The 13,772-nt window shown below is 42.7% G+C and overlaps 1 protein-coding gene across 1 annotated transcript in view; it reads left to right on the top strand.

The window, feature by feature from the left end:
* Window positions 1–13,772, top strand: part of IPO8 (importin 8) — a 65,924-nt gene that overhangs the window by 24,522 nt on the left and 27,630 nt on the right. Inside the window, exons 10-15 of the mRNA XM_070410487.1 lie at window positions 1,530–1,629; window positions 5,664–5,740; window positions 6,016–6,132; window positions 6,915–7,004; window positions 9,338–9,503; window positions 12,122–12,282. Coding sequence (XP_070266588.1) covers window positions 1,530–1,629; window positions 5,664–5,740; window positions 6,016–6,132; window positions 6,915–7,004; window positions 9,338–9,503; window positions 12,122–12,282 — 711 coding nt within the window. The remainder of the gene's footprint in view (window positions 1–1,529; window positions 1,630–5,663; window positions 5,741–6,015; window positions 6,133–6,914; window positions 7,005–9,337; window positions 9,504–12,121; window positions 12,283–13,772) is intronic.

A 13,772-nucleotide genomic window follows, 5' to 3' on the forward strand; every position in this document is an offset into this window, starting at 1 on the left:
GTGTTACTAATTCCATATTTTATGCTGATTGTATTTTTCCATTAATAATTACAAATGAGTGCAGTCATATCTGATATGAAGGGCTTGGAAATTTAAGTATGAGAAGAGTGAAAACTTCCAAGTTTTATGACTTGGATTCAGTTGACCTTGCTTAATTGTTTACTTAAAGATAGAATTCCACATTGTTATTTAATCAAAGGACAAATGAGAATGAAAAATTATAGGCCATTAATAAATAAATTCCTATTTGCATGCAGACAATTTTGGGTAATTCAACAATGTCAGAAATGGAAATTTTTCCCCTTAAAACTGTAAATTCTTGAATTCTAATCTCTAAGATGGTATCTAAAAAGAAAAAGAAATTCCTTTTCTTTGCCTTTGGTGTCCAGGTTAGAATTCATTTAGTGTTATCTTATTACACGTCTTAACATAATATTTTTTGCATTGTTTTCTGTGGACATCTTAATTATATTTGCCTAATCTCCTTGATCAAACAGGGATCATTTCATTGCAATTAATAGATAACTAGTTTCATTTTATTAGCTGTGTTTCTGTAAAGTAAGGATTAATTGCGATAGTATATTTTCTGCTTGATGGCTTTGACCTTAATTTTACATGACTGTAATGTAGGAATAAGAAACGGATCCTTAGGCTGAATTTTTTCTCTTAGAAATACTTAATTTATTTAAGAGATGGTTCTGTGGTTTTTGTTTTTTTTAATTCTCAAGCATGAGGACATGCTTGTTAATTTTAGAGAAAGAGGAAGGGAGAGAGAGAGAGAGAGAGACAGAGACATTGATCTGAGAGAGAAACATTGATCTTGCCTTCCCCGTGTGTGCCCTGACCGGGGATTAAACTCCGCACCTTTGGTGTATGGAATGATGCTCCAACCAACTGATCCACACTGGCCAGGGCGAGATGGTTCTGTTTTTACATATGTAATTGCTGGAGCACAAAAGGGCTTAGTAGAGCATTAGTAGCAGTGGACTTACAGATGTGGTTTTTTCTTTTCCCCCTGAAACCTGCATTTGTAGAGTAGGAAATTAGGTTTTTGTAAATGGAAGAAAAGAAAATTTTAATATTGTTGATATGTTGACATTTAGAACCAAAATGGAAATGTAAAAATGCTCAAAAAAGAAATATAATAGTAAATATAACCTTTGCTTGATATTTATTTCTTCTTAAAGAGTCAAGGTATGCTTACTACTGATTTGTTAGTAAAACTTTATTATCCTTTCTATTGCTTCAAAAAATAGCATTTACATTCATCTTTCTCTATATCTTTAATCAATTGTTTAAAAACAAACTTATATTTAACCCAACCCCTCACTCCCTCATCCCCTCACCTTCTACCCCCACTCTAAGCTCTTGCTTTCCTGCTCCCACCTTAGCTGCTGCAACCTTAATAGGAAGATTAATAGTGCAGTTTGGAAAACTAACATCATAAAGGCAGTCAGTAAATCCATTATTAGTGTTACCCAAATTTGAATAGATATACCCAGTTGCTGTTTTGTTTTTTTCCTTCTTAGAATATCTCTGAAGATGTGATTTTTTCTGTGATGTGTTATAAAGATGAGGATGAGGAGCTGTGGCAAGAAGATCCCTATGAGTACATAAGGATGAAATTCGGTAATCGAGATGATTTTTTTCCTCGTTAGTTCCCGGATACATAAAGTAATAGACCTAAATTTGTATTTTAAGGAGATTTTATTACTTTGTTAAATTCCCCAAGTTCTGCTTTGCACGATAACCTTTGAAACTCCTGAGAGTTTGATGTTCTGTTGAACCAATGAACTTGAGGCCTTTGGGTGGGGGAGATGAAAGCTGCTTTATGTATCCATGCTATGGGGCTGAAGCAGTCTTGGCGCCATCTGTAATCTTTTCTATTGTGATGCTGATCTGCAGGGACCATCCCTCTCTGAGCCTTTTGGGGTACCCATTTGTAGATTGGGCTATGCTCAGTCTGGCAGATCCTTTGGATTTCTGCATATCTTAAGAGCACCCCAATTTAGTTTGCCTCCTTATCTTAGAGATAAAGTTTTCCACAAGGGAATGAGATTACCCACAGTGGTTGCACTATGTGGCCCAGTTCTCTGGGAAGGGGAGGAGGGTCCATTTAGCTTGGATTTTCCTGGAAGCTCTTGAACTGTGTAGATTGCCTGAGTTCATTTCCATATCTCTGGTTTGAATTAATTGCTTCATGGAATACTCAAACCCTTCACATAGTGAAATGTTATTCGTGTACCTCAGTTTCTCCCACAACTTAGAGCTATCATAGGTCAGGGGCTGTATCTTATTTATTTGCTTTATTTTGCATTCTCCATTCCTTCTACATCTCTACAGTCCTCTACTAGTGTTTGCCTCTAGTATGTCTTCAATAAATGTTGAAATAAATAATTGATAAAACTGGCAATGCATTGCTTTCCCTTGTGGACCAGGTGTCTCTGGCTACTTGAGTTAAGCCTACTGGTATCGATGTTACTGGTGTAGATGCTAGATTGTTTTTACAGATGCTCTGTGTTAGTACTATTTGATTCAGTAAATGAGGAAGTGCCTCTTATCCAGAGACAAAGTACAGGAAAAGCCAACGAATGAGAAATCATATTTACCATTTGCTTTATCCCTCTGTTCTACTCTTTCCTTTTAAAAATCATTACACGTGGACATGATTTCCTCCCTTCCTGGTGCTTTTGTTTTTCTAGGAACAGAGTGATTAGCCAGTCTTCTCTTTGTCATTATATTCTTTCAGTGTTTTTCTTTTCTGTGATACCTTTATTTTTTGTAATGTGCAGAGTGTTTAGTTTTCAGAAAGCTACCATTATTTCACTTATTCTTCATATAAAATAAGATATGAAGTTTATAGAAATAAAATAATTAAGAGCTATGAGTGTTGATTGACAGAATTTACATTTTATTGACTAGAAGAGAATGTGGATAACTCAAGACTAGCTGAAATGCTTTTTCTTTAACCATTTCCTTCTGGGAATTAGAATGCAGTGGCTATTATTTGATACTAGAGGCCCGGTGCATGAAATTCGTGCACTTGGGGCGGGGGTGGGGGGTTTCCCCAGCCTGGCCTGTGCCCTCTCATAGTGTGGGAGCCCCACGATAGATCGCCCCAAAGAGGTAGGCCCCTCCCACCCATCCAGGGCTCCTCGATGGATTGCCCTAAAGAGGTAGGCTGAAGCCACAGGCCCCGTCTCCGTACCACACATGCAGCGTCAAGCCCCCACCCACCCACGTGCACCCGCAGCCCCGACTGCCCACTCATGCCCGCTGTGCATGCAGCCTCCTGGTGATTGCTCATTGGGGCATAAGGGCGTCATGGCATGAGGGCGTGACAACCACATAGGCCAGTGGTTCTCAACCTTTTGGCCCTTTCAGTACAGTTCCTCATGTTGTGACCCAACCATAAAGTTATTTTCGTTACCACTTCATAACTGTAATGTTGCTACTGTTATGAATCATAATGTAAATATCTGATATGCAGGATGGTCTTAGGCGACCCCTGTGAAAGGGTCGTTCGACTGCCAAAGGGGTCTCGACCCACAGGTTGAGAACCGCTGACATAGGCTTTTATTAATAGGATGTATATTTTACTTTGGGATAACTATAGGGAAGAACAGCTATGGCATTCGTTTTCTTTTTATATTTTTGTCACTTGCAGTTGTTTATATGAACAAAACTTTCCTATCTAAAGGTATTATCTGCTTCTAATAATGAAGCTTTTGGATTTGGTATAAAGTACAGGAGCTCAGGCTTTGATGTTAAGGCAACCTGGGTGTGGTGCTGGCGTGGTCACTCACTCGGGGGACTGTGGGCACAGCACTTAATGCCTCTGAGATGCAATGTTTTCAGCTATAAAGCAGGCAATGACAATAGTGCTGGATGGAGTAAATGGGATAATACACATAGTTAGTTATTTAACAGCTTAGTGTAGAATGCTACATGCTGGGAAAAACCTTAGTATAGTGCCTGCCACAGAGTAAGTACTCAGTAAATGTGAGTTGTTAGTATTATCATGTTTGTGTTTTATATTTTGAGGCAAAGAGGTAGATTTGGTTTTATTTTTATATTTAAATATGGATATATCAGATACTTAACAAGTTTTCATATTCTTACATAAAACTGCCTATTCTGAAATTTTCATGTAGTTAAGTGATCTGTTTTACATATGTGTATATTCAAACAGATACCCCTTGAATACTTGTTGACAGGACCAAGAGCTATCCAGCAGTCCCTCAGGACTTTTACACTTGCTGTTTCCTCTGCTTTATCTTTAGAGTTCCTTGTAGAGATTTCTCCTTCAATTTCTACTTAAGTGTTACCTTAATTGAGAATTGGAGAGGCTTTCCCTGACACCCTATTTAAAGTAGCACTTCACACTCTCTATGTTTCTCTTTACCCTGTTGTACATTTGTTCTTAGCCTGACCTATTATATGTGCATGTGTGTATATGTGTAGAATGTTCCTTACTCTCACCTTATAAACTCCAGGAACTGTTTTTGTTTGATCTTTGTGTCCCCAGAGCCTACAAACAATGCCTGGCACATAGTAAGCACTAAATAAATCTTTATTGTTTTTTGATAGAGATACAGCACTTTTCCTATCCTCTGTGAAGCAGCTATGCCTAAAATGTATTTAATATATTTCTTTACTACTAGGGGCCCAGTGCACAAATTTGTGCACGGTGTGGGCCGTGAGGCTGCAGTGGGCACAGGGGTGGGTCTCAGCCGATCCTCCACGCCCTTGCCTGGCCCCTCCCACCACGGCCCCGGTCCCCTGTCTGCCGGCTGCCCCGCTCCCATCCCTGCCACTCCCACACGCTGATAGCGCCGGCCCCGCTTGCACCCTCTGATGGCGCGAAGTGGTTGAGGCTGGCGCCAGGTGCCAGCAGTGAGTGTGAGTGGCGGCTCTGGTGCCTGCTCCGGGTGTGAGTGGGGCCATTGCTGGCAGTGGGTGTGAGAGGTGGCTGCCGGCCCTGATCGCCCCTCAGGAGCAGGGGGAGGTGGAGAAGCCCCGAGGGGCCATCTGGGCCAGTAGCCGCTGCTTGCACTTGCTGACGACGCTGAGCGATTGGGGCCGGTGCTGGGTGTCAGCAGCAGGTGTGAGTGGCTGCTACGGTGCCAACAGTGGGTGTGAGCAGGGCTGGCGCTGGCAGCAGGTGCGAGTGCTGGGCGGGACCGCAGTGCATGGGAGCAAAGAATTTTCAGTAACCACCAGAGGCCCTGATGACAGTGACCGGTGCCCCGCCTTGGTCTGGTGCCCCTGCTCACCTGCTCCACCATCCCGTCACAGCCAATGCCCGCCATGTTCCACGTGCGCCCCCTGGTGGTCAGCGCACATTATAGTGACCGGTTATTCGGTTGTTTGGTTGTTCTGCTGTTTGGTCTGTTTGCATATTAGGGTTATATATATGTGATTGTTTAAAAAGGTAAGCCCTGTAGAGTTTGATATATACTCTTGTGCATGAAAACACTTGATGATATACCCTTAGAGAAAACACTGACAATGTATCTTCTAGCTTTTTTTTATTCTGTAAAGCAATGTCATATGTGGACTGTTGTTTTTTTCTTAATTTTGGAATAGTGATTAATCAGATTTAAAATCCGTATTAAGTAATTGTATGTTTACTAAAATGGTTTAATCTTTTAAAATCTTAGACATTTTTGAAGATTATGCTTCTCCTACCACAGCAGCCCAGACTCTCTTATATACTGCTGCAAAGAAAAGAAAAGAGGTACATAGTTATTCTTTTTAAATCCTGTGTTGATTTGATACTCTAATATAACCCTAGTATTTGAAAAATTGTCTTACTAGTTATAATCTGTCACTTTAAGAATATTTTATTATCCTAGTAAGGGCAAAGGGTTATTTTGTTTTCTTCATTATAAATACTTTATGAAACACAGTAAAATGCTTTAATTTTGAAAATTTGTACATTTTATATAAATAATACTATAGTAATACAAGAAAAGCTAATGTAGACTGAAATGGATTCTTCTATTTCTTTAGGTCTTGCCAAAAATGATGGCATTCTGTTATCAAATCCTAACAGACCCGAACTTTGACCCGAGGAAGAAAGATGGAGCCCTGCATGTGATTGGTTCCCTAGCTGATATTTTATTGAAGGTTAAGTTACTTATAATTTAATTTACTTAAAACTGTGAAGCACTGCCAAATGTGAGAATATGAAAGTTACAGATAATTTAAAACTGGTGACTGCGTCTGCATAATTGAGTTGACTGTAAATATTCTTTTTGTCACCTGTATCTTGAGTTAAAAAGAACTTTTGACTTTGTTCTTACCAGAATCAATCAGTATCAAATTATATTTAAGGTACTGTTTTTGTCCCTTTTTTAAAAATTATATTTTTTATTGATTTCAACAAGGAAGGAAGAGGGAGAGAGAGAGAGAAATATCAATGATGAGAGAGAATCATTTTTTGGCTGCCTTCTGCACATCCCCCACTGGAGACTGAGCCTGCAACCTGGGCATGTGCCCTGATCAGGAATTGAACTGTGACCTCCTAGTTAAAATGTTGATACTCAACCACTGAGCCACACCGGATGGGCATCTTTAAAAAAAAAAATTTTTTTTAAAAAATTGACTTTAGAGAGAAAGAAGAAGGGAGGGAGGGAGAGAGAGAAACATTGATTGGCTGCCTCCTGCACACCCCCTCACCTGGGATCAAGCCCAAAATCTGATCGAACCAGCAACCTCTTGGTGCATGGGATGATGCTCAACCAACTGAACCACACAGGCCAGGGCTATTTTTGTCTTGTTTTAAAACATGCAATATATCAGTGAAATAGTTTTACAGAATTGGAAATAGAAGTATAGTAAGTGTAAGTCATAATAAACATACTTTATTAGGATATATAAGTTGAAACTTAATTTCTATTTCCTAACAGAAGAGTTTATTCAAAGATCAAATGGAGTTGTTGCTGCAGAATCATGTATTTCCATTATTGTTGTCGAATCTGGGATATCTTCGAGCTAGAGTAAGTTTTCCATATTTCCATTATATATCTTAAAATCTTAATTTTAAGATAATTATTGAACTAAATGTTTTTGGATAAATTGACACATATTGAGGCAAACTGACTAAAGAACAAACTAGTAGATAGAGGGATTTATGGATTTTAATTCCAACTGTTTTCATTTTTTATCCTACCCTCACTTCCTGCATATGCAAAACATGTAATGAGTGATGATGTTACTGCAATGGTACAATGGAAATTAAGAAACTAATTAATTTTCAGTGTCCAAAAAAAGCATGAAATTCTAGTTTAGCTAAAAACTTGATTATGATTTCCAGTATGTTAGGTAGATATACCTTAGTAGAGTGAAGAAATTAATAATCCATGTAAACTTATTTGTGTTCTAAGTGTGTATTACTTCTAGAATCAATATATTTTATGGAGAAAGAAATAAAAACAGAACTTTAATTTAAGAGCCTAGTATTTATAACTACATCAACACACAAATTTCTTGCTAAGCACAACATCTACACTAATAAAAGACAAACATGCAAATTGACCATACCTTCGCTACTCCTTAAGCCACGCCCACCAGCCAATCAGAGCAACTATATGCAAATTAACCCAACCAAGATGGCAGCCAGCAGCCATGGAGCTGGAGTGAGCAAGAGGCTTTGTTGCTCCAGTGATGGAGGAAGCCAAGCTTCCCGCGGCCGGCAGTAGCCTCCGCAAAAGACAACAAAGTTTCAATTATAGAAGCTAAATAAATCCCAGAATAAAAAAAGAAAAAAAAAAGAAAAAAAGGAGAGGCTGGGAGCTTCTGTCGCCGAAGGCTTGGCCAGCCTGAAAACAGCCCTCAGCCCCTCATCCAGGCTGGCCAGGCACCCCAGTGGGGACCCCCACCCTGAAGGGGGTGTGGACAGCCTGCAAACAGCCATCATCCCCTCACCCAGGCTGGCCAGGCACCCCAGCGGGACCCCCACCCTGATCCAGGACACCCTTCAGGGCAAACCAGCCAGCCCCCACCCGTGCACCAGGCCTCTATCCTATTTAATAAAAGGTAATATGCAAATTGACCCTAATAGCAGAACGACTGGGAATGACTGGTCACTATGACACACACTGACCACCAGGGGGCAGATGCTCAATGCAGGAGCTGTCCCTGGTGGTCAGTGCGCTCCCACAGGGGGAGCTCTACTCAGCCACAAGCCAGGCTGATGGCTGCCAGCACAGCGGTGGTGGCGGGAGTCTCTCCCGCCTCCTCAGCAGCACTAAGGATGTCCGACTGCAGCTTAGGTCTGCTCCTTGCTGGTAAGTGGACATTCCCCGAGGGCTGCCAGGCTGCCAGAGGAATGTCTGACTGCCAGTTTGGGCCTGATACCCCAGGGAGCAGGCCTAAGCCAGCAGGTGGACATCCTCCAAAGGATCCCAGACTGCAAGAGGGCGTAGGCTGGGCTGAGGGACCCCCCTGAGTGCACAAATTTTTGTGCACCGGGCCTCTAATATATTAATAGTACCTTATGCATTTCAAAGCATTTTATAAACAGAAGATAATCATCATTTGAGAAATATTTGGGCAAATGTAGATTAGAGATGTTGAGGCCACACAAATATTTTTACAGGTAGACTTCTATCTTTGAGAGGATGTATAAATTGTAATTCTCTTGATAAAAATCTTTAGTAATTCAACTGTTGAATGTGTTTTATGCACGTAGAGAATTTAAGAAAGTAATATGATTTTGTGGTCTAGGAGTTTAAAATTTGGTAATCTACACAAGGTTTAAATTCTTTGTACCTATGTGAGTGAAAAAAAGGGAGTTTGCTGTAGTGTAAGGGAAAATAATGTTTCATTTGTTTGCTGTAAAGGCCAGCAAATAAATGTCAAACATTGGTTTGTAGTAGCTTTTACATGTAAATAATAAATTAGTTATGAATCATAATATTTATTAAAAGCATAAACAGGACTTTATTTTTCAGGGCAAGTTCTCTGAATTTATTCAGTACATGCTTCACAAACTTGAAGGCAATTCAAGTATAGGGGCTCGGATTTATGTTTGAAAAAGGGTGGACATTTTTTCCCCAGAGACATTTAAATTTGGCTCTGTTTTCTTTTTCCTGTGAAAAATGCTATTGCATATAGGTAATTTAGAAGTAATCAAACTGCCTTTTTAAAAAAACATAAAACAACAGAGAAATCCAGAAATTAGCAACTAAGGCTTATATGCTACCCTTTAAAAAACAAATAGTACGTGGTAGAATTAATGACATTTTAATTAGTAAGAAGTTATGCATGACATTATTATAGAATGCTGTAATCCTAATAGTTTCCTATTTACTTTCTCCTTATAACATAGTCGTGTTGGGTACTTCATGCATTTAGTTCTTTGAAGTTTCATAATGAGCTCAATCTAAGAAATGCACTTGAACTAGCAAAGAAGAGCTTGATTGAAGATAAGGAGATGCCCGTCAAAGTTGAAGCTGCCCTTGCTCTTCAGTCATTAATTTCTAACCAGACACAAGGTAAAGCCAAAAACACCTTTTAGAATATTTGTTTGTTTGTTTGTTTATTTATTTTTGGATGTGGCCTACTCAAATAGTCTTATTCATTTTCTTTCCTACTAAGAATAATTCTTTAAGTCTTAAGGTTTAGGGTTTAGATTTCTGAACTTTTGCCCCTCACAGTTTTATAGAAGTTTACTTTTGACCTTTTTTGGGTGTTCCTTTTGACTATGGTTTCCAGGAAACTTTTAGATTAGGGAACAAGTTGATAATTGTTGGGTATTAGGTGGACTGGGAATTAAGAGAACTGGTGTCTAATTTTGATTGTGCTACCAGTCTATCTACACTAATAAAAGAGAAAAATGGTAATTAGCGTACGACCGCTACCCTTCCCATTGGCTAATCAGCATATCCTTATGCAAATTAACTGTCAGTCAAGATGGCGGCCAGCAGCCAGGCAGCTGGAAGCGAACATGAGGCTTGCTTGCTCCCGTGACTGCAGACTCCAACGTTCCCCGCCTGCCTTGCAGGCCTCTGAGCTGGCAGTTTGAAACTTTGTAACAAATATGGCTGGGATCTCAGAGCTGAAGTTATACATTGTTTCGATTATAGAACGGCAAACAAACCAGCAGCGGAAGCCTCAGAGCTAGAGCCAGAGCTAAAGCTGGCCCAGAAGAAAAAAAAAAAGAAAAAAAGGAGTGGTTGGGAGCTTCAGTCAAAACTGCCAGCCTGAAAGCAGCCCTCAGCCCCTCACCCAGACTGGCCAGGCACCCCAGTGGGGACCCCCACCCTGAAGGGTGTGTGACCAGCTGCAAAGAGCCATCATCCCCTCACCCAGGGTGGCCAGGCACCCCAGTGGGGACCCCCACCCTGATCCAGGACACCCTTCAGGGCAAACCAGCCGGCCCCCACCCGTGCACCAGGCCTCTATCCTATATAGTAAAAGGGTAATATGCCTCCCAGCACCGGGATCAGTGGAGCCGAGAGGTCTCCTGGCACCAGATCAGCATGACAGGGTGCAGCGCCCAAACCCCCTGATTGCCCTGCGGCTCTGTGTGTGACAGGGTGTGGCATCCCAACCCCCTGATCGGCCCTGCTCTGTGTGTGACAGGGGGTGGCGCCCCCCCCCCCCGCGCCCCCCCCCACCCCATGGGCCCTGCTCTGTGTGTGACGGGGTAGAGCCATAACCTCCCCATCGGCCCTGCCCTGAGTGTGACAGTGGTGGCGCCCCAACCCCCTGATCCACCCTGCTCTGTGTGTGACAGGGGGCGGTGCCCTAACTCCCCTATCGGCCCTACTCTGTGCGTGACGGGGGAGCTTCCCAACCCCCTGATGGGTCCTGCTCTGTGCGTGACGGGGGGGGGGGGGCAGTACCCCAACCCCCTGATTGGCCCTGCTCTGTGCATCACAGGGGGTGGTGCCGCAACCTCCCCATTGACCCTACCTTGAGTGTGATAGGGGGCGGTGCCCCAACCCCCCAATCAGCCCTACCCTGAGCGTGACTGAGGGTGGCATCACAACCTCCCAATCCGCCCTGCTCTGTGCATGACAGGGGGCGGTGCCCCAACTCCCCAATCAGCCCTGCTCTGAGCCCGACCAGGGGCTGCACCTAGGGATTGGGCCTGCCCTCTGCCACCCAGGAGCAGGCCTAAGCCACCAGGTCGTTATCTCCCGAGGGGTCCCAGACTGCGAGAGGGCACAGGCCGGGCTGAGGAACCCCCCCTTCCCCCCCGAGTGCACAAATTTTTGTGCACCGGGCCTCTAGTATATATATAAAAGCCTAATATGCAAATTGTCCCCTCAAGAGTTCTACCGGGAGACCAGGAGTTTGATCGCTCGCTATGACGTGCGCTAACCACCAGGCGGCGGCATGGAATGAAGGAAGGCCCCGGCCAGCAGCCTGAAGGCCCCAATCGGCCCTGATTGCCGGCCAGGCATAGGGACCCTACCCATGCATGAATTTTGTGCAGCGGGCCTCTAGTTTGCATATAAAGCTCGGCAAGGCACATGATTTGTCATGACTTGGATATCTAATACATTTAAATTCAGGGGGTTGGAGTAGATAGCTTTAAGATCCTTTCAACTCTAGGATTCTGTGGTTCTGCTACTTCTGAAAGTAGCAAGTAATATTTCTAGTGAGTGATAACCCAGATATCTCATTTGTTTGTTTAGAAGAATATTCTGTCCAAAGTTCAAATAAACCTTTGAAAGTAAACATGCACCTAGTTTACCTCTAGTCAACAATGTTTTAATGGAGGTCTGAATATTGCATAAGAATATGAGGGGAGGAGGGTGAAAAGAGATGGGGTGGGGCAGGGGATGGGCACCATCAGCAGTGGGCATAGTTTTATGTACATTGTTTTTTATACTTATATCCTGGTGTCATATCCATGTTGTATAAGTCATGGGGGGCTGTTGGCATTTTGGTCAGGACAGTTCTCTCCTGTGCAGGACTGATTCTCTCTGTATTACTTAGGGGAATATTGATATATAGTGATGAAGATTATTTTGGTATAGCTTTGCAACTTACCACAGAGCAAGTATCTATTTAGAACCTATTACCCTGTGAGCAAGTTGATTCCTTTTATCACTTGTGAATGGCTAATTTTTTAGTGATTGTGTTTATTTTATTGGATTAGCTAAGGAGTATATGAAGCCACATGTGAGGCCTATTATGCAGGAGCTGTTGCACATTGTTAGAGAGACAGAAAATGACGATGTGACGAATGTTATCCAGAAGATGATATGTGAATACAGTCAAGAAATAGCCTCCATTGCTGTCGATATGACCCAACACTTGGTAAGACTGGGAGGGCTGTTTGATATAAAAGCCTTGACTAATCTAAATAAATTAAACTCCAAAATTTGGAGTTTGGTTTTATATGTAATTGTAATCCTATCTAGCCTGTAATAAAAGGCTAATATGCAAATCGACCGAATGGCAAAACGACTGGTTGCTATGATGCACACAGACCACCAGGGGGCAGATGCTCAATGCAGGAGCTGCCCCCTGGTGGTCAGTGTGTTCCCACAAGAGGAGTGCTGCTTAGCCAGAAGCCGGCCTCACAGCTGGTGAGTTCAGAGGCGGTGGCGGGAGCCTCTCCCACCTTTGTGGCAGTGCTAAGGATGTCCAACTGCCATCAATTGGACATTCCCCGAGGGATCCTGGACTGTGAGAGGGCGCAGGCTGGGCTGAGGGACCCCCCTCCCCCAGAGTGCACAAATTTTGTGCACTGGGCCTCTAGTGTTAATGTAAAAATGTTTGCTCTTCTAATTTTGACAGTATATATATTGATTTCAGAGAGGAAGGGAGAGGGAGAGAGAGAAACATCAATGATGAGAGAGAATCATAGATTGGCTGCCTCCCGCATGCCCCCACACTGGGGATGGAGCCAGTATGTCCCTTGACCGGGAATTGAACCGTGACCTCCTGGTTCATAGGTTGACACCCAACCACTGAGCCATGCCAGCTGGGCTCTTTTTTTTTCTAAGGTTCAAACAAGATAGTTTATTCCTCTCTTATATTAATAATAGCCTGGAGGAAGCAGGCAGGAAGACAAGGACCGTGGTTGGCAAACTGTGGCTCACGAGCCACATGCGGCTCTTTGGCCCCTTGAGTGTGGCTCTTCCTAAGCCTTAGGAGTATCCTAATTAAATTAATAACAATGTACCTACCTATATAGTTTAAGTTTAAAAAATTTGGCTCTCAAAAGAAATTTCAATCGTTGTACTGTTGATATTTGGCTCTGTTGACTAATGAGTTTGCCGACCTCTGCAGGACAATCCTAAGCTAAGTTACCAGCAACACACTTGAATTCAAGCCCACAGGGAGTGGAAAAAGAGGAGTTGGGAAGCAAGCAGTTTCCTTTGAAATTGTGACAAAGTTGTGCACACACTGCTCATGTCCTACTTGTCCCTGTGGGGTGAAGTTATTTTCTAGTCCATCTTTTTATTTGGTGTACTGCCTTTTTAGGTCCCAGTTTTACACAGAGATCTAGATCCACTTTCCATGTGAGCGCTCTGGTATTCATTTTCTATTTTCTGTATGTGAAGCCCAATATACCCCAAATTTCCAGGCCCCAGGGATAGGCCGAGGCCCTAGCAGAGCCATCAGTTTAAGCCCCAAGAGTTTCCCAACACTACTGCCTACAAAGCCCCAGGTTGTCTGGCCTTGCCATCTTGCTGCCCACATCTCTCTTCTCCCTCACATACCAGTCTCTAGCCCCTCTGGCTTCCTTGCTATTCTCAGAGGTCACCATGCTCTTTGCAACCTCCTGGCCTTTTCACATG

The sequence above is a fragment of the Myotis yumanensis genome, unplaced genomic scaffold (genome assembly GCF_028538775.1).
Source record: "Myotis yumanensis isolate MYYU_CA2020_CCGP unplaced genomic scaffold, mMyoYum1.0.hap1 SCAF_3, whole genome shotgun sequence".
In the NCBI taxonomy this organism is placed as follows: domain Eukaryota; kingdom Metazoa; phylum Chordata; class Mammalia; order Chiroptera; family Vespertilionidae; genus Myotis; species Myotis yumanensis.